Source organism: Phycodurus eques, chromosome 21 (assembly GCF_024500275.1).
Source record: "Phycodurus eques isolate BA_2022a chromosome 21, UOR_Pequ_1.1, whole genome shotgun sequence".
NCBI classification, from domain to species: Eukaryota; Metazoa; Chordata; class Actinopteri; order Syngnathiformes; family Syngnathidae; genus Phycodurus; species Phycodurus eques.
Window position 1 is genome coordinate 14,884,794 of NC_084545.1, and position 20,973 is coordinate 14,905,766.

Consider the following 20,973-nt stretch of genomic DNA (forward strand, 5'->3'; position numbering starts at 1 on the left):
ATCAGTGCATAAGACCCCAGGAAATGCCACCACAAGAACAACGCACGTTCTAGGGAATTGTATTCCATTAAAAAAAAAAAAACTCTTAACTAGTGATGGCGAGATGAAGCTTCATGAAGCATTGTAACGCTTCAGCCTTTGGTTCGAGTGATGGTTCAGTTCTTGATGCTTCATTCCACACGAAACCACCTGCTGGCCATGTGCATAATCACAGGCAGCTGTATCTTTACCACATACAGTAAGCGCTGCGTTACAATTTTGCATCTTTTTGGCTCTCGTGAATGTATTAAAAAAAACATGTTTGACCAAGTAATTTCCCAACATAAAGTGTAAAATATATTATTTTTGAACGTATTCGGTGTGCTTAAAATGTTCATCATCACCGGCATGGCAGGTTGTATAATGTTTTTCTGTCACTTTGGGGAAAACGGCACGGGCTTAATTAATAGGGCCGAGGATTTTGAAAGCGCTTATTTAGAAATAACCGTTTATCAAGTGATTCATTCAAGAGCAATGTTTTTAAATTGGGGTCCGACATCCGGGTCCTCGATACGCGCTTTGCGGAACCCCCCTCCTCGCCTCCATTACTCGACACACGCCTCGAAGACACGGCACATCTCGTAACGTCTCTCCTCTTAACCAAATACTAATCTCGTTAGATCATAGGTTCACATCCCATTTACAGTGTGCAATGTGAACCAGAATCTTGCGTCACTTTGCCGCCTTGTTCTATTCTAATGGCCACAAGTTACCTTTGGGGCCTTTATAGTAATCAGCTGTGGAAAAGGGAGGAGCAGGAAAAGATGAAAAGATGGAACTAAAGCTCGGGAAACAATGGCAGAGAAGAAAAATAACGTCGCAATATGTTGACAGTGGCTTACTTTGCTGGCACGCACAAAAACATGTAAATATGTTCATCTATATTGCAGATTTCCAATATGCTTGTCATTTCAAATGAGAAACCCATCTATAAATGGGCTGAAGTTTAATGTTGTGACCACTAGATGGGGGAATGATACAGTCAAACCGCTTCTCACAGTGTTCGGTACTCACGATAATGCAGTACACGTTTCTCTTTCAAGAACAGTCAAAATAATGAAGTATACATTTTAAAATGTGTACTATATGGCTCACATCCATTTATCAATAGGTCCTATAGGGGAGCAATGTGAAAGTTTGTAATTTGAAATTTTGTACATACTTTCACTTGGCATTGCAGACCACGTAAAAGAGCTAATTAGGAGAAAAGGAGAGTGGAATTCTCTGACCAGTTATATGTTGCGCATCTGCATGTTTATCCACCTGCTGCTCTTGTGACTATGCCCTTTAATTTCCTTAAGCCCACATCGGAGTGATTTTCTCCGTGGCTCAAACCGCACTCGGGCAGCCAGACCACCACGGGATTGACATAAACATGCATCTCACACACACACACACACGCACACGAGTACACGCTAAGCCACGTCAAAAGGTTAAAAATAGCCCCGTTAGTATGGGCTACATGCCAAATGTGGTCTTGAGGTTTGTGTGTTAAGATGCGTGGAAGAGTAAGGCATGCTTGAGAAGACACATTTATAAGTGAAGAGAGAATACATAGCGGAGACTACTAACGTTCCCATTTGTAAAGGATGTTCGACAATAGGAAAGTGTCTTTGAAACTTACCAGTCTCTCCACCTCCTGCTCACGGAGGCGCTCCTCTTTTTGATGATGATGGTAGTCGCTCAGCTCCTCCTTCCCACTCAGTGAGCTGATACTCCCCCGTCTTTCCCGAAAGCCACCCGTCGGGGTCACTCCCGCTTTTCCGAACGACGACCTCCTCTCGCTGCGTCCGAAGTCCGGGGTACTAGTCGGTTCCGAGTCTACCCAAGGGTTCACCCCTTCCCCTAAAGACCGCGCCATTTCAGAAGGACTGGTGCTCATGGAGCTGATGGAGCCCACTGAGCTTGTGGAAGTCAGGCTGAGTTTCTTGGCTACACGAGGGGAAGAGGAGCCCCCCGTCTTGGATGCAATTGTAACATCAGGTGGTGATGTTTTGGGGGAAGTGACGCCGTTGCAGGACGGGCTCTTTATGGAGGAGAGTGAGATGGACACGACGCCCTCTCCTTTTGTTGTGGTATTGATTTGATTCCTATTTGAGAGTTGTTGGTTGGAGTTACTGGAGTTGTGGTTGAGGTCTACAGCGGTGTTTAAGCTGTTGTTGTGATGGTCTTTGCTAAGTTTGTAATTATCAGAGCGATGCGGCTGCACGGTTGATAATGTCAAATTGCCACCGTTGTTGTCTCGGAGCGATGGGGAGGGACAGAGGCGAGGCAGCGAGCGACTGTGCCCGCTTCCCGTCATCCCATTGAGAGAACCAGCAGAGTATTTCCTCGTTCGACTGCTTGGTGTAGCTTCTTGATTGCCATAGCAACGTCGTCCAAGACGGGGGCTCGAAGGCATGCTTACGGCGCCCCCGTTCGATGGAGAGCGGGGTGAGGAAGAGGGAGGAGGAAGAGAGAGGAGTAAGCCATCACCAGCCGATACAGAGGCGGATGAGCCCCTGCCGGTCCATGTTGACAAGAACGGAGAAGAGCCTGTGTTATGGAGACGTCTGTTCTCACTGGTGCCCAAGTTGTCCTGGTTGCGACTGATGGAAGTACGCGAGAGTAAAGAGGAATGGTCTGAACGTCGAGATGGGGATGGAGGGAGAACAGATTTCAATGACACGGGAGGACGATCTGCACCATAGAAACGTCTTGCCTGTTCCTGATAGGCTGATGGGGAAAGTGATGGGATGGGTGTGGTGGGGGGAGACTAAATCAGAAAAGAGAGGAAGATTACTACCATTTTCTAAATGCATATTTCAATGAGGCCTCTATACCGTCAATATAATTGATACATATTGCATACATAAAAATAAACATGACATCACAAATGACATGAAACATGATAAATGAGCAAAGCGTGCGTCACAATTTCAAGTAGAAGCGAAGACAAAAAGCAAACAATCACGCCACGTTTGCGCTTGTAGGTGAAGTACGTACGTACCCTGGTTAGCTACGCGTTTGCCAGGACAAACAACCGGCCTAACCAGACGCTACAAGCTCAAGCAATAATAACCACTGTGACGGCGCTCAATGCCAGCTGACCTGTGTCACACTGAAGTACGACGGGTTGGTATTCCCATTGGCTCTCAGGCTGTTTTCCAGAGCTTTTTTTTTGCGCTGCAGGGTGTCCATCAAATCGCGGAGCTCGGAGGCGGAGCGCATGCCCCGCGTGCTGCTGGTCCCGCCAACAACAGCGTGGCTATAATCGCTGCTAAACTTCAGGTAGTCTGGAGTTGGGAAAACAAAAACAAAAAAAAGAGATTCATATTGCACAAATGTAAAAAGCATACGCCCTAACATTCATTTTTAGGTGCAAAACACAAATATTGGAAACAATTGTGTGTGTGTGTGTGTGTGTTTCATATCCCCAGAATATACACACATACGTATGAGGGCCGTTAGGGACATTATTCAGGACCGAACTATTGTAATATTAGTCTTTCGAACTGCTCTAAGCGCTAGAGGACTCTGCATCTTTTTGCACAATTGTAAAAAAAAAATAAAAAAAAAAATAATAATAATTTACCGGCATTACCAGATAACTAGCAACCCTTTATTGCTCAGTGACTGTTTTTTGTCAATGTCTTTCTGTCTCCAACGTGTTCTCTGTCAATTGACGGTCTGTTGTCGTACGAGAGCGGCTCCGACTACCAGAGACAAATTCCTTTGCGTGGTTTTTTGGACATACTCGGCAAATAAAGTATTTCGTATTTAAAATATGTAGAATACTGCTGATTATAGCACATAGGAAATTTAAAATAAAAAAAAAATCCCCGTACTGAGAAACTAAAATATAACATCAAATGAAATTGTGAATTCTAGAAATAAAGTGAAAAGTAGAAACTAGGCTAGAATTTACTCTCTGAAACGTACTTCAGTGTTTAATCACTCTATGAGTACTGCCCAAAAACTTTTCAACTATAATCTAATTTATTGAGATGTACCTATATTAAAAAAGTCATGAAATATTTGACGCCGTGTGTGTGTGTAGTCTGTAGTGCATATCTATATGACAAGTTTCACTCCAATTAAATTCCTACATTCCCTTTGGCCAGCTCATGAGGTACACCGGCGCAAATGCGACTATCCGGCCATCCTGCCTGCAACAAACCGGAAACATTTCAGATTGTAACGTAGCGGTGTTGAAACTCTGTCTTGAGTCCAGGAGTAAACACACGTCCACTCGCGCTTTAGCCCGAAAGGCACATTTATTCGGCAGCATCAGCGTCCGGTTAATGGCGCATGAGAGGGTTTGAGTAGTCTTTATGAGAGCAAGGCTCGGGCGTATGAGAGGGTTTGAGTTGTGTTTATGAGAGCCTTTCAGTAGTTTGTGTGCGTGAAAGCATTTGAATAGTAAGTGTGAGAGCTAATCCTGAATAATGTCCCTAACGGCCCCTCATACATATGTATGCAGGTCCACACCACCTCTATATTTAAAAAAAAAAAAAAAAAAAAAAAAAAAAAAAAAAAGTCGATCCAAGACAAACAGTTGAACTTGACTTCAGTTCCTTAATATAGGTTTTTTTGTTTTAATGAAAGAGACCACAACATATTTTTGGAATATTTTCAACAACCCCACCCCCGCCCTTTGGAAAGTATTTCATGTATAAGAGGGTGGTAGTCGTGGTAGTGTGATTCCCAACCTCTGATAAGCTAGGTTTTGCCTTTTTCCTGCTAAATGCGACATGAACCAAAAGCTCGGAGTTGGCAAAACATACATTGCTGAGATTAGCATGTTCTTTATTCATTAGCTGAAGTCTCACCTACCAACTGGGTGGAAACCTGCACATTTTTATTTAGCTGTGGCTTAATGTGGAAAAGGCACCATTGCAGTGGTCTCTCTTAGACCACCCAGTGCTTAACAACCACACATAAAAAATGTCCTACAACAGTGGCTCCATTTGAGGGAAACAAGTATGCATATATATACCATGTGTACATATGTAAAGTGTATACAAATGTGTTTTTAGAACGGGAATGGGCTCTTTCGTTGAGTATTGCTGTCCTGGTGACTACCATTCCATCAAGGCTGTGACAATGTCAAACCTTGCGTGGTGGAGAGCAATGTGGCGGAAAATGAAAGGCATCATGAGATCTTACAACACACGCGCGCACACAGTGTTACGTTTTGTGTGTCCATAAATGGGCAGATTTATATTGTAGGTCTGGCGTGCGTCAACTCTCCTTTCTTCTCCCTCTTCCTTTGTGTGAGAGCAATCGCTTTAGTTGTGAGTTTTGGCAGGCAATAGAATGAAGGTGAAGATTTTAGGCTTGTCATAATACAGCAAAAGGTGAAACACAATCCGGTTCTACATTTTTTTCCTCTCTTTAAAATCCTGTTCGGCTTTTAGGTCAAGCAGAAAAGAGGATATGCATCCCTTTTATGCCGGAACAGTTTTACTGTGTCACAGTGGCGTTTTTAAGCTGCCTCTGTGGTTTCGTAGTATTTTAATGGATATTTAGTGAGAATCAGAGTCGATCAGTCAAACAGAACAAGGTTTCTATATGGGAGTGAGAAAAGAAGACAACAAAAGACAAAGCACTAACTTTACACAAGGTGAGGGAAGTAAATAATGATATACCTAGAGCAATGGCAGATTAGATATAAGTGTTGAATGGGGCAATAGTGCTACACCCAGTGAGGGGAGGACAGGACAAGGACAGGAAGGGAAGCATGCAGGACAAGGGTCGTGAAACCCGGCTGTACAACTGAAGTGTGGTGGCAGGAGCTATGTAAATTATAAACATCTACAGGGCCAGAGTGTGAGAGAGGGGATACCAAAGCAATTCGCATACCCATGAGTTATTTGTCGCAATAAGTGAGTGGCCCCACGGGGGTGTGTCTGCGGACACATGCAAGTGAATTGACACAGTTTTGCATGCACAATGACTGACAGAAGTCTCCTGTAATTGCTGGAGGCCGAGGCTGAGGACACCACCCAATCAATTGAGAGGCGGGGTCGGGCCCACTGCAGACTTTGATGCTTTGGACACGTCCAGAGGAGAAATCGTGAGTATATTGGTAGAAGGATGATGAGGATGGAGCTGCCAGGCAAGAGAGCGAGAGGAAGACCAAAGAGAAGGTCGATGGATGTCGTGAGGGAAGACATGAGGGCAGTTGGTGATCGAGAGGAGGATGCAGGAGATGGGCTGACATGGAAAAGGATGACGCGCTGTGGCGACCCCTAAAGGGACAAGCCCAAAGGAAAAGGAGAAGAAGATTATGCTTAAGTCACCATAGGAAACAATCAAATACAAGATATAAGCTAACTGTTGTATAATAAAGCTATTTTAAACAAAAATAGGATATGTGTAGTGCCAACTTCCGCATTCAGCAATACAGGTCAAAGCGCTTTCTAGATCGAAATTTGGCCGATTTGCAAATTCGAGGGAGTTTCCTCAGTAGTCCTTTTAATAAAACCGTCCAAATTGTGGTTGAGAATTAAGCACGAAAACATTTTTAAATCTGTTTTTTGCGTTGAATGTGAAAGGGTTAAGATTTAAGGCTCGACAGTACACGTAGTACACGCAGGCACGTACACTTCCTCACAGCTCCATCAATCACGCAGAAGACAGTGGTGTCCAGCTGTATCCCCATGGAAACAAGAGGGCAAGACATGACCAAAACATTCCAGTGTGTTTTAAATTTAAGCATGCTTGACGATGAGAGTGTGTATTTTGGAACAATATACGAGTGTGAACCTCCATCGACTTGACCCCCTCCCTGCCGTTCAGCATATCTGCCACGCCCACTCGATGCCAAATCTCACACACCGACGTGGCTGATGACAATGTAAGCTTGTAGGCGGGTTGGGGTTTTGTGTGGAGGCAGATGTTCGAAAGTGAAGAAGAGTTGAAATAGATGAGAAGGGGGCTAACAAAAGATTATATGTGGCAACATAAAAAAAAAAAAAAAAAAAAAAAAAAAAAAGGGGAGAAACAAAGAAAAAAGTGACACGTATCAAGTGCGAGGGCAGGAAGAGACTGCATGACTGTTTCTGTGTACCTGTATTGTAGGCTAGGGCGGACACGGGGCTTTTTTGAGGAAGCATGCTCTTCATTCTGCTCGCCTCCTCGGGATGGTTGAACCGAAAGAAGTAGGACTTACCAAGACACAGGGAATAACCTGAGGAAAGAACACACACGGTACAATTAGAGGTAGTGACACAATGATTATACATGACGTGGACGCAAAAGAGTGGAATATAGCATTTGTGCAGGACTATTTGCTGGCAAGCTTTTGCCCTAGCAGCCATTCCAGACCACAATGTTTGCTCTGGCCATCAATTAGGCTGAGAGGACCAGGTATTAAACAAGATGTCAGGGTCACAACCTCGGTAATGCACACAAGCGGCCACAGCTGTCCAAACACTTCGCAAGAGAAAGGACAGAGGGTAAAGTTCCCTCCTGACAGTCTGACAAAGATGACAGTGACGCAACAACTACAAAGTTCCACAACAGATTCATTGCAATCACTAGGCTTTACACGATCAGGATTTTACCGATCAGCGAGTTTAAAAAAACGATAACCGATCACAAGATGGAGGAATGTGTCTATTTAAACTACCTGTTCATTAACTGTATATACTTGTGTACTTAATTGATCAAAAATGTATATTTACAATCAATAATACATCTTTGTTCCTCTATTTATGCCAGGGAGGCATAGTGACAGACAGAACAAATGAATGGTCTTCTATTAGATGGCAGGAAGTAAATACAGTACTTAACGTCTCCACTTTTTGTGACATTTGTGTTTGTTGGTGTGCCGTGAGAAACTTTAGAGCGTGATTCGACAGAACAGCGGCATGTTTACGTCCAAGCGTTCGTGCTACCGCTAGCTTGCTAGGCTACATAACATTTTATTGCCTGCTTGCGAGCCGTATCGTATTCAAAGTACGTGAACATGCCTCAAGCAAGCCTTAAACGAACGTCCTGTCCTGAGCACCGGAGACCACCAACACACGTTTTCCCCCATTTGGCCTTATCGTACAGTCGGCTCGCTCCACTCTTCTTGTCGTCGCCACGGTAACGAGGGTATCCGGTCGCATTTGAGTTGACAAGATAAAGCCCAATGATCGTAAAAAACGGGATGCGGTGGTATCGGAATACAACATTTTATTGCAGTAGTCTGACAGCGCAACCTCGAAAGAGCAAATTTGTCTTGGTTTGATCCGGGCATGACGTGTCTGTCCCACACCGCTGACGTTTAAAAAAATAAATAAATAAATAAAATAAATAAAAAATAAAAAATAAAAAATATATATATAAAACTGCATTGGCCGTCACAACGCTAAAACGCTAAAAATTAAGTAGCTTTTGGATGCAAATATACTGTGCACGCGGCGACGTCGGCGAATTATGACATTAAAGCCGATCAGCATAACAATGCTACACATCGGGCAATACCGATCAGCTCGATAAAATCGGTGTAAAGTCTAGTAATCACATAGCTGGAATGCCAGAGAAATTAATGAATCAAGGACTATCACAACATATTATAGACACCATACAAATATGCCTGCTAGTGGCTGTGACAAGGAAATATTGATATTTCAGCTTGTCATGCCACTGAATTGCTTGCCATCATTGCTGTCCTCCTTGTAGACACACCAGAATATTGGAGCTGACAAGTGTTTGGGGTGACAAAGACAACAGCTCAGTCTTCCCGAACGAGGCGCACAGTTTGGTCTGCTATCACACATCAAACAAATCACACAAGGCTTTGCCAAGGAGCAGAACAGCAAAACGTTTTTTTTGGTGAGGATTTTGATCCATCTCAAGTAAGGACGTCAAATTCAGCAATACGATCCATAACTGTAATTATGCCTGCTGGGGCAAAGAGATGGCAAGAAACACTAGGCAGCAACTGCTTTAAATTAGCTCCTGGGTGTTATCGAAGCACGTCTTTTGAATATACTGTATTGCGTCAGTAAACAGCACTGTATATGCATTTTTAAATTTGACTATTTTTGACACAGCACAGACACCCCAACAGCGCTGTACAGAGTCATTTTCAAAAACCTTCACACGGAGACCGGTTTTAAATGTATGCCTTTAAAAGAAACATTTGTATGTATTTATTTTAAAATCAGTTTTCAGTTAAAATGTGCGAAGACCCCTAAAATAAGTGGAACAAAATTTTGTCATAAAACCAGGGTATCTAAAGAGAGAAAAGTCATCCAACCGAGTAACTCCATTGCAGTTACTGTGTAGCAGATTCCTTGGACCTGAAGTCATAGCAAACCTCTGAGGCGGGAGGCGGATCGTCAAAGGACAAATGGGGGGGGGAAAAAAAAATAATAAAAAATTGAATGTTGGAGAAAAAAAAAAAAATAGTAAAAAAATCAAACTCTCCTATCGTCTCTCTGTGCAGTTTTAGGTGCTATCAGTAGCTTTAGCAACCTAATTTGAAGTACGTAGTAGTGTAATACGTCACGGCCATCGCTGAGTGCCAAAAAGTGCCCCTTTGCACCTCCAAAATGTAATTCCTCAACGCAAGGCGGTGCGGCCACACACGAAATGTTGAGTCTGCACATCTGGGCTGTTGAAAATGCATCACTTATGTAAACACTCTTAAGAGTGTTGCATGCACACTGTGAGGAAGTGGCATCCCTTCAAAAAGATGGTGATCTCTGAGAAGAGACCTCTATTGTGAACAAGATCTAACATGTGTTTGGAATAGCCAGACATGAGCGTCGCACGCCGTGACTCACAGGAGCCCCCCAGTATTGAGCATTCGAGCAAACACACAGGCATGTGCGTGCACAGCTCGCTCGCAATCTGCTCTTGTAAAATTCTAATTTCCGACTCTCAATAAACCTTGCCATGTGCCGTCCTTTAAAGTGCACGCGTTGCCTCATTTGTTCACAATGAGGCAATCACTCCACTCGCATCTTCCTAAGAATCAAATAAAAGAACATGACAATTCATGATTTTGCTCTCTCTTGAATAATTAATTCTTTCCCCTGCAAGCAATTACATTATTTTTACATGGAAACATTTGTAGTCATTAACACCACACAGTTTTTTTTAATACACAAAACCACTGCTAATCACACAAAATGTCATTAAAAATCTTATTTGTTGTTTACTGGAAAATTGCCTCCCATGTTGAAGAATAGTTTGACTCGGCAATAGTGTGTAAAGACCTTTATAAGATCATTTAAAGCTCGCCATCTACAAAGTCCAACCTCAGAGTCTTTGAGGATGCAGCTGCAGGAGCAGTCTCTTGTCGAGTCCGAGTCCATTTCTTTAGCACTCGATGTACTAAATTACAATGTTACCACAATGTTATAGGAGAGGAAACTCTAAACTGTTTCTCTATTTGGTTAACATCAGCGCAGATGCAGCCAAATTGAGACCAACGGGTTAGAATGAAGAATAAACCAATTACGCCGACCTCATGTTAAACATTTGCTTAGAAGAAATGACATGAACTGCGAATGGGTCACACTTGTATGAAGGAGTATTTGGGCCACACTGAAAATAGTAATGTGCCAAGAGGCCGCCATCTTTGTGGAATTTTCTTTTAAAAAGAAAACCCCCCAAAAAAAACAGGGACTGAGCACTTACACACGTAGATAAAATTGTTGGTCCACCTCTGTTAATTAAAAAAAAAAAAAAAAAAAAAAAAAAACCACAGCGGTCACAGAAATAACGAAGTCGATAAAAATAATAAGACATTAAAATTTCATGAAAATCAGACATTGCTTTTGAATTGTTGTTCATCAGAATTACTTAAAAAAATACAAATAAAAAAAACATGAAGCAGGCCTCAACAAAAACAATGGTACCCTTAACATTTTGAGGCAATGACTGCAATCAAACAATTTTCAGTGAGACTTCTGCTCCTCTCAGTAGGTATTTATGCCCACTCTGGAGCAAACTGCTCCAGTAGTCTCAGGTTTGAAGGGTCCTTTCTCAGCTCTTTCCACACACGTTCAATAGGACTTAGATCAGGGCTCAAAGAAGGCCACTTCAGAATAGTACAATGTTTTGTCCTTAGATATTTTCCTGTTGTAAGACCCATGACCTGCGACTGAGACCAAGCTTTCTGACACTGGGCAGCACATTTCTCTCAACAATACATTGGATAGTCTTGAGATTTCACAGATTCAAGACACCCTGGGCCAGAAGAAGTAAAGCTGCCCCAGAACATAACAGACCCTCCTCCGTATTTCACGGTAGGGACAGTGTTCTTTTTTTCATTTGTGAACACAAAGCTGATGTGCCATGCCAAAAAGTTCCTGTTTTGTCCACAGGACATTCCAGAAGTGTTGCTTCTTGTCAGCATGCAGTGTGACAAATTCCAGTCTCGCTTTTTTTATGATTTATTTTCAACAGTGGTGTTCTCCTTTGTCAATTCCTATGTCGTCCACTTTGGCTCAAACAACAACAGATGGTGTGATCTGATAGTGATGTACCTTGAGTCCTTGACCTTGGAGTTCACCTTTAATTTCTTTGGAGGTTGTTCTGACCTCTTTTGCTACAATTCGTATTATCCGTCCCTTCAATTAGTCATCAATTTCCCCCCTGCGGCCACGTCCACGAAGGATGGCTACCATTTCTGCTTGGAAATTCTCTTTCTAATCTCCTGAGACAACACTTTCATTTGCTTCCTCTGATCTATATTTAATATAGTATGCACCATGTCACCAAACAGCACAGTGACTACTTGTCAACCAGGCCAACTGACTGATTACAAGTTTGAAGAGACCTGTATTAGATGACACAGCTTGTTTGAATATGTCCCTATGATCAAATGATTTTTAATCTTTTCTAGGGGTACCATCATTTTTTTGTCAAGGCCTGTTTCATGAGTTATAAATAATTCTGTTGAACCACAATTGAAAACAAGTGTGATTTTCATTGGTTCATTTTCTCTTTTTTTTTTAAATGTATTATTACTTTTGTCAGATTTAAGTTATTTCTGATCTATCACCCAGTTAATATTTAGCAGGTCTCCAGAGAAAGACACCAGCTGCTGATCTCTAGAGTTTTTTTCTTCAATGTCAATTGACTTTTTTCCCTCTCTTTTCAGTCTGGCCCTAATACTCTCTGTTACTGCAATTCATTTACAGAAAACAAAACAGCCATAAAACAGTAGTGAATGATCTGGTTTTTTGATGGCTTCGTAAAATACAGCAGTATCAGGTTGCAACATGGAACTGAATGAAGTAAATGTATTCATTCAAGACAAAGATGCCCCCCCCCCCCCTCTCCTCCTCCAACCACACACCCCAATGGGTTCCCATTGGGAGTGTAAATTGGCCTCAAAACCACATTAAGGCTCTCTGGGGCACACAAGCGGGGGCAGTAACATCATAAAACGACAGACTGGTCTTTCTCAACGGGGTCGGTGTTGATTGGGTCAGTCGGTCTCTCTCTCACACACACACACACACACACACACACGCACGCACGCGCGCTGAAGAGATATCCACATCTTATCCAGAAAGCATCAATCCATCATCCAACACGACACAATGGGAGGGCTGGCCAAGAGGGAATAGTCCACTAGATAAGCGCGTCAATTCAATACAAAGATAACGATGCAAATGTTGCATGCTGTTCAAAAATTGAGTAACAGCCCTGATACACAGTATTGGGTGGAGGGGGGGATTTGGGACCACAATAACAGTCATGACAATGAAGCAGGGTTTGTTATCAAGCATTAGGTAACCTAAAAGCTGAGTCTTCACAGCCTGGGGCATGCGTGTGTCTGTGACACACACACACACATGCATGTTAACTTCCAAGGAAAAGTAACCCCCTAACCCACAAGGCACATCCAAGGTTATTGTCACGGATAGCCAAAAAAGGTGCCATTGGACATTTTGACCATTTGACTGGAGGTGAGAATGAGTCACACGCCCTCGCAAAATATAAAAACTAAAGCCCTGGGAAGCGAGTAAGTTGCAGTGGCAATGTTTCCAGTGACCCATGTAGACAGATGGGACAATTACAAGGAGGGTCAATCGCAGGCCATCAATTATTATCCAAGAAAAAGAAAATCAATGTCATCAGCTAGTAAGCGACCTCAATTCTTCTGGCTGTCCAAAGGAGCGAATTCATCACAAAAAAGGCTCAACAGATGGTCACACGGAGCACAAACGGCCATGTGTGCTGAGAGAAAAGCCGAGGTCCTTATCGGTCATGAAAGAAAGGGCAATATTTGAGCTGCACGACGGACGTGTCGGCGAGCGGGTGCAAGGTGAGCTCTTTTTGGAACCGCACGCCACATGCTGGTGAGAACAACAAAACATGCAAGAGCACCCGAGCAACATCGGAATGAATACAGACGGATGGACACACGTTCTACTGCTATTGCATATGATGCTATATATGAACGAGTGGCTAACACGTCATCAAAACCCGCCACTCACCTTTTGAGTCCCATTCAGTGACGACAGAAGTAAATGTCTTCCTTTTGGCTTTTCGCAGCGAGCGAAGTATGCCAAGACATTTATATCGGGAGACTGCACAACGAGATGATTATGCTCCCTCTTGAGAGTTCACGTCGCTGCCGCTTGCTTTCCTCAGCCATAGAATGATGATGATGATGACGATGACGATGAAGAAAGTTCCCAGATTGACATCCAGCTGTGGACCGCACCAACCACCTTGGCAAAAGGGGGGTGCACGACGCGGATTTGAGCGAACGCCGTCTTTGGAAAACGGTCCAAATGATTTTTCAACACTTGAAAGTGTATAGAAAGAGGAAAGAAGAGGAACGAGCGACGTTCGTCAATGCACACAAGGACCGGTAATACAACACCGCATCGGTTTGTAGTTGGTACGTTCGGAGGTTGCTCTGAGGCATTTCTAGCCCCGCCCCCCCGGCGATGCTTCTTTACTTCTTTTGTCTGTCTCCCTTCCCTTTTCTTTGATGTACTGCACTTCAACGCTACTCTTTATCGGCCTTTGGAGACTATTTACGTGGATTCCACCAAATACATACTAACATTGATTTTTGAAATGAGGAAAAAAAATAAAAATTCTATGCATTCACCCACAAAAGGCTTTCTGCTATTTCAAATCTTTCCACTATTTTAACTTGCTCCATCCAATATAATCTTAAATAAAATCCGCAGCCACAACAGATATTCATACAAATATATCGTAGTATATAGACATAGTTTAAAAGTAGTATGTATGGTAGTATGTTTTGTGGAAGTGATATTTTTTAGAGTTAGTTTCTAATTTGTAGTTTTGCGTGACATGATGATTTTGTTGTTTTGGTTGAAGCGGCATGAGCACACCACAAGTTTTCAAGTACCTTCCCACTGTTCCGATACATCTTCCACTGAAGCTAATCCAGGTCGAGCTCCAGAATCCAAAATACGGAACGTGTCACTTCCTCAACACCTCCAAACTGTCTACCTGGGTGTGTTTGTGCATGTGCTCAACACAAGCATTCACAGCCATTGGCCGCTGAACTATGTTTTCTCTCATTCTCCCTAATTTTTACAAAAACAACAGCCTTTGTTTTCAACATGCCTCCTTTTTCACAATACTCCCTGATGTAGACATTGCAAAAACAATGTCAATATTTGAATCAGACAGGCACAGTGAGAAAACAGATAGGCTTGTTAATATTTACCCCCCCCCCCCCCCCGAAAAAAAAAAACAAATAAAAAAATGACACACTAACATATTAGACCCAAAGCAAAACAACTTAAGTACAGATGGCCTACAAGTTCAGGAAAAGTGGAAGAGCTAGTCGCAGATATCTCTGACTTGTGGCAGACTGGATGCTCTCCAGTTGCTGGAACACGTGAGTCATTGGACGAGTTGGTTCCAAACGATTACGAATGAAGCCAAACCAGAGGTACGTCATGCGAAGTGCTGTAATCAACATAAAGTACATGAGAACATCCTCACTTGCACTCACGCGCGCTCGCAAAGATATATGGAGCGTACAAACTACAGGAATTCATGCACGTATAAATCACGCTCACACGGGCAGGAATGCAGGAAAACAAAAAACACAGATGCCCTCCCCCGACACACACACACAGACACGCACGCACGCACACGCATCCACGATTTCTCCGCTCTTTGCATTATCGTCCAGCAGGGGGCAATAAAGTGGGACCTCCAAATACAATGAGAACATCTGCTCTGAGGTTTGCGGTTTGGCTCCGGCCTTCCAGTGCGGAGCGCATTTTCTCCCCGTGCTTGCGTGTGTCCTTTCCGGGTACTCCTGCTTAATTGTACTGTTCATATTGTCTTGAGTAGTCCGTCCCATTCCTATGGCCAAATAAGTGACCTTTCCTCTTCTATGGTTCTCATCACACTTTCCCTAGTCGCCATCACCGCTGTGTTGATGTGTTGGGATCATGAAAAACAACAAAAAGTCATCCAAAAGCAGTCAGCTGTAGTTTGACGAGATTTGCTGACATTGTTTTGCGACGTCACACGTGATTGTTGGATTTATTCGACACGTTTGAAAAAAAAAAAAAAAAAACTGTGGTTCAAATTTAAATGATACCTTTGAGGCATTTTTTTCCTTGAAGCTTCCATTGTATCTATCACAATTTCTTCTTTTCTTTAAAATTTCGGCTTAAGTCAGATCGGCAGATCTTACCCTGTGTGAGTGGCGCGGGCACCGTGACCTGCACTCCGTCCAGGCTGCACAGGTGACCACAGGGGTCCAGGGTAACAACACCGCCTGAAGAGGGCATTGCCATTAGTAAACACACCATTACAGCATATCGCTAAATATGTTTTGAAACGTTCATACACTCTTTGAACTGCTATGTACTGGATACTGACAACAGAGGAAGTCACATTGCCATATTTGTCACAGAGACAGCATGAATCAGTCTTAATAGTTGTAGTCCAATACCATAACTCATTCTTCAACTATCCGATTTCCCTGTTATTTATCAGTTTCTAAAAATGGATTGTTTCAAGACACACAAGAATCAGAAGTCACTCAGGGAAAGTCAAGCAAAAATAACCTTCATTGAAGATGAGGCAGTGTTCCGCCTCGATTCCAGGGCCCTGGATGGCGATATCTTGAGGGATCGGGGCATCTTCTCGCCCGATGCGGGTCACGCCTTGGCGATAAGCAGTTAGTTAGTCAGTTAAATATATACTGTACTCGTGACGGTAAGCGCTACAGAAAATGGATGGATGGATGGATATACAGACCCTTTCCAAAAAAAAAAAAAAAAATAGAATATCATGGAAAAGTTGATTGATTTTCATAATTCCGTTCAAAAAGTTAAACGTTCATAGGTTCTAGATTCAGGGCCCATAATTTAAACAATGTCAGTATTTATTTGTTTATTTTAACATAATTTAGGCTTCCGTGCTCGTAAAATCCACAAAATCAGGAATTCAAAAAATTGGAATACTGTGGAGAAATCAGCCCAAATCTTGCAGGCCATTAATGTTTTTAAACTGAGTGTCAGACACTAATCATCTACTAAACTCAAAGCACCCGCACGGGTTTCCCCAAATGTCATTTAATTGCTTCAGTTTGGCTCAATTGTGTCAGTTGGGTTCAATACGAGGAAGACTGCAGATTTGACAGCTGGCCTGAAGACCATCATTGATACCCTCCATAGGATGGGTAAGCCACAAAAGTTCATCGCGAAGGAGGCTTGCTGTTCACACAGTGCCGCGTCCAAGCGTATCAATGGAAAGTCGAGTGGAAGGACAAAATGTGGCAGGAGAAGATGCAGCAGCAAAAGAGATGAGCGTGGGCTTCAGCAGATTATCAGAGTGGAATGAGGCGGGAGTCAAAGCTTCAAAAACCAGCACATTCGGACGTATCCGAAAATGGGCTACAACTGTAGGGTTCCTTGGGTCAAGGCACTTCTGAGCCTGAGCCCGACATAGGAAGCGTCTCAACTTGGCCAAGGAGAAGAAGGACTGGACTGTTGGCCAGTGGTCCATGGTCCTCTTTTCCGATGAAAGTAAAGTGCGCCTTTCATTCTGGAATCAATGGTTCAAGGGTTTGCAGGAAGATGGGTGAAGGACAGAACCCAAGCCGGTTGAGATCCAGTGGGAAATATCCAGTCAGTCATGGTTTGGGGTGCAATGTCCAGTGCAGGAGTTGCTAACCTCTGCTTTACTTTGTACTTTATTCATTCATTCATTCATTCATTCATTCATCTTCCGTTCCGCTTCTCCTCACTAGGGAAGCGGGCTCGCTGGAGCCTATCCCGGCTATCTTCGGGCGAGAGGCGGAATACACCCTGAACTGGTCGCCAGCCAATTGCATCTCCGAACGTTTAACTTTTCAAACGGAATTATGGAAATAAACCTTTGCATTATATTAAATTTTTTGGGAAAAGGTATATGTATCTATCTCTCTCTCTCTCTCTCTCTCTCTCTCTCTCTCTCTCTCTCTCTCTCTCTCTCTCTCTCTCTCTCTCTCTCTCTCTCTCTCTCTCTCTCTCTATATATATATATATATATATATATATATATATATATATATATATATATATACATATACATAGATACATATACCGCAGAGGGCAGTAGACAACCAACGAAAACTACTGTACTTGGGAATGATCCACTACTGTCCTGTGAGTAATTGCTAGACGCTAAATGCTATTGTAGCCATCAGCTGTTCCAAAAGAACTTGCGACCCGAAGACATAATTGCATTTTTTTGTTCTTTTCGTGCAAACCACAAGCAGAATTCGTGAAGCTTAGTTAGAAGCACCAACTGGATCAAAAAGTCCAATCCAACAATTCGGAGTAAGTGACTCTACCACTTAACATTGCCTCGTGCGTTACCGTTTTTTAGTGGCAGCAAGGTAATGGCCACACTCAGTCTTCCACTGCCCAGGCTAACCAGATGAGGTGTGGCCGTTTGGACCTTGAGACCCTTCCCTGTGTCAATCAGATCCAGAGGTGCAGACTGCAAACAATCACAATTGCAAAAGTAAATTGTACAAGCCCAATTTCAATGAAGTTGGCACGTTGTGTTAAGCATAAATAGAAACAGAATACAATGATTTGTAAATCCTGTTCAACCTATATTTAATCGAATACACTACAAAGACAAGATATTTAATGTTCAAAGTGACAAACTTGATCGTTTTTAGCAAATAATCATGAACTTAGAATTTGATGGCTGCAACACGTTCCAAAAAAAGCTGGGACAGGTGGCAAAAATGACGGAGAAAGTTGAGGAATGCTCATCAAACACCTGTTCGGAACATCCCACAGGTGAACAGGCTAAGGGCACTGCATCAAAAACCGACATCAACGCGTAAAGGATATCACCACGTGGGCTCAGGAACACTTCGGAAAACCAATGTCAGTAAATGCAGTTCGGCGCTACGTCCGTAAGTGCAACTTGAAACTCTACTATGCGAAGCAAAAGCCATTTATCGACGACACCCAGAAGCGCCGCCGGCTTCTCTGGGCCCGAGCACATCTAAGGTGGACCGACGCAAAGTGGAAAAGTGTCCTGTGGTCCGACGAGCCAACATTTCAAATTGTTTTCGGAAATTGTGAACGTCGTGCCCTCCGGGCCAAAGAGGAAAAGAACCATCCGGACTGTTCTGGACGCCAAGTTCAAAAGCCAGCATCTGTGATGGTAACACAACGAGTCACTTTTTTTTAATTACCTCATGCTTGTGCCTCACCCGCCGGGCGGGCATACTGTAACCGATAAACCAATGTGAAATCCAACTGTTACAATAGTGTAACAGCTGGAGCTGGATCGAGCGTAGATCGATTATTCTTGTGTGTTGCGAGGATGACATGTTTAGGAGGCGACTGCTGCTGCGTTAGCATCTCGGAGGCTGTTACACTGGCCACTTCAAGAACCGATGTCACACACTATGCAGAAATATCGACAGTATCTTGTCTCATCACGTCATAATACATATCACGATAATGACATCAATTTCATTCCCCCACCCAATGAGACTCAATAAGAGAATCGATAATGAATCGGATCGATTAGCATTAGATAATGGAATAGAAATCGTGAAATACTCATCTCTAAACATAAAACGTACGGCACGGTGTACGATTGGTTAGCACGTGGGTGTGAATGCGAGTGTAAACGGTTGCTTGTTTATATGTGCCCTGCGATTGGCCGGCAACCAGTTCAGGGTGTACCCCGCCGCCTCTCGCCCGAAGATAGCTGGGATAGGCAACCCGAGTGAGGATAATGGGAAATGAATGAATGAGTGAATAAACATAAGATGACTTAACATATCATTTAGAAACAACAAAACGAGGACGACGTTAAAACAATGAAAATGAATAAGGGCCCCATCCCATGCCAGAGTATCAAGCTATGTTCAAAGGCCTGTTAAAGTAAAGGACATTTGGACACCGAGTGGACATCAGGACACAAAGTCAGGGCATTTGGACACTGTGAGGAAATTTAAAGCGCATGCATAATGTCGTTCACCTCGTGTTCAACCGGAGGGATCTGATCTGACTCAGGTTGGGACATCATCTCAGAGTCCTGCAACAGAGATTGAGAGAAGGTCGAATGAGGTCGGACCTCACACACATTTTCGTCAAAAGGGTCAAATGTGTGGGCGGGGTATTCGAGTGGCATCTGCCATGCACAGGGCATACAGGATTCCACTGTATTTACGCAAAGGATAATGAGAGATGATGAGAAATAATGATGACACAACACTGTAAATATGTGCACATGACTACAAACGGTATATATAGTAGCTCCACATAAGGGAGCTTTTAAAACAGCCGTGCTTCGCATGCTCAGCTGGCACACGAGAGAAACGTTTTGGAGTGAAAGTGTTCCGAGGGGAAAATCCCACTTAAGAGCGAAACAAACACACGTCAAAATACACATGCGTTCGCAAACGCGTAGCGCAGTGGACGGAGCTTCGAGAAATGTTTCATGACTACAGACTGAAGAAAAAAAAATGGAGCTTTTATTTTAGAGCTTGTGGATTGGAACTTTGATTAATAACGATGAGACAGGGATGATTAGAGCATGGGGAAAACTTAACCCTCATCTTCCTTTTCTCTCTTCTTTCACCTTGCAATCCTACATGAGCCCTTTAATATAAACGCTGATTTGTGAGTGTTTATTTCCCTCCTTCCCTTCATTTCTCCAACAGTTTCACTAGCACGGCTGAACACCGGTTTCGGAAAAGCAAATCGAAGTCGCCTCCAAACCACTTCCCCGAATTCATCGCCAACTTCCTCTCTGCGGTTTCCTGTGCTGCTTTAACACCCTCATTGCCTTTTCATATACACAAACCCACTCACCCCTTGAACCCACATGCATAATACATAAACGTGCATAGATAAAGTCACACATCAGCTCCTTTTGTTGAAATGAAGAGTATAGGCACCGCATTCCGCTTTTGATCTCTGTAGACAAAGCAAACGGTGGATGATGTCATGTACATAGCATGTACAACCCCCCGATTCCAATGAAGTTGGGACGTTGTGTTAAACATAAATAAAAACAGAATACATTGATTTGCAAGTCATGTTCAACCTATATTTAATTGAATACACTACAAAGACAAGATATTTAATGTTCAAACTGATAACATTTTATGTTTTTAGTAACTAATCATGAACTGGCTGCAACCGGTTCCCAAAAAGCTGGGACAGGCTCATGTTTGCCACTGTGTTACATCACCTTTTCTTTGAACAACATTCAATAAATGTTTTGGAACTGCGGACACGAATTGTTGAAGCTTTGTCGGTGGAATTCTTTCCAATTCTTGCTCGATGTACAGCTTCAGCCGTTCAACAGTCCGGGGTCTCCGTTGTCGCATTTTACGCTTCATAATGCGCCACACGTTTTCAATGGGAGACGGGTCTGGACCGCAGGCAGGCCGGTCTCGTACCCGCGCTCTTTTACTACAAAGCCACGCTGTTGTAACACGTGCAGAATGTGGTTTGG

General features: G+C 43.1%; 1 protein-coding gene across 8 annotated transcripts in view; it reads right to left on the reverse strand.

Moving 5' to 3' along the window:
• The window catches only part of phldb2b (pleckstrin homology-like domain, family B, member 2b), a 41,159-nt gene that overhangs the window by 15,881 nt on the left and 4,305 nt on the right, over positions 1-20,973 (reverse strand). For 2 of the 8 annotated variants that reach the window (XM_061665858.1, XM_061665855.1), the window contains exons 2-8: positions 19,489-19,545; positions 17,853-17,976; positions 16,056-16,154; positions 15,680-15,763; positions 7,094-7,213; positions 3,130-3,314; positions 1,664-2,794 (exon numbers count right to left, since the gene is read on the reverse strand). In XM_061665858.1, coding sequence (XP_061521842.1) covers positions 1,664-2,794; positions 3,130-3,314; positions 7,094-7,213; positions 15,680-15,763; positions 16,056-16,154; positions 17,853-17,976; positions 19,489-19,545 — 1,800 coding nt within the window. Of the gene's footprint in view, positions 1-1,663; positions 2,795-3,129; positions 3,315-5,883; positions 6,273-6,627; positions 6,885-7,093; positions 7,214-13,475; positions 13,831-15,679; positions 15,764-16,055; positions 16,155-17,852; positions 17,977-19,488; positions 19,546-20,973 lie in introns of those variants that run through there. The other 6 variants (XM_061665856.1, XM_061665862.1, XM_061665861.1 and 3 more) reach the window with 6 other exon arrangements.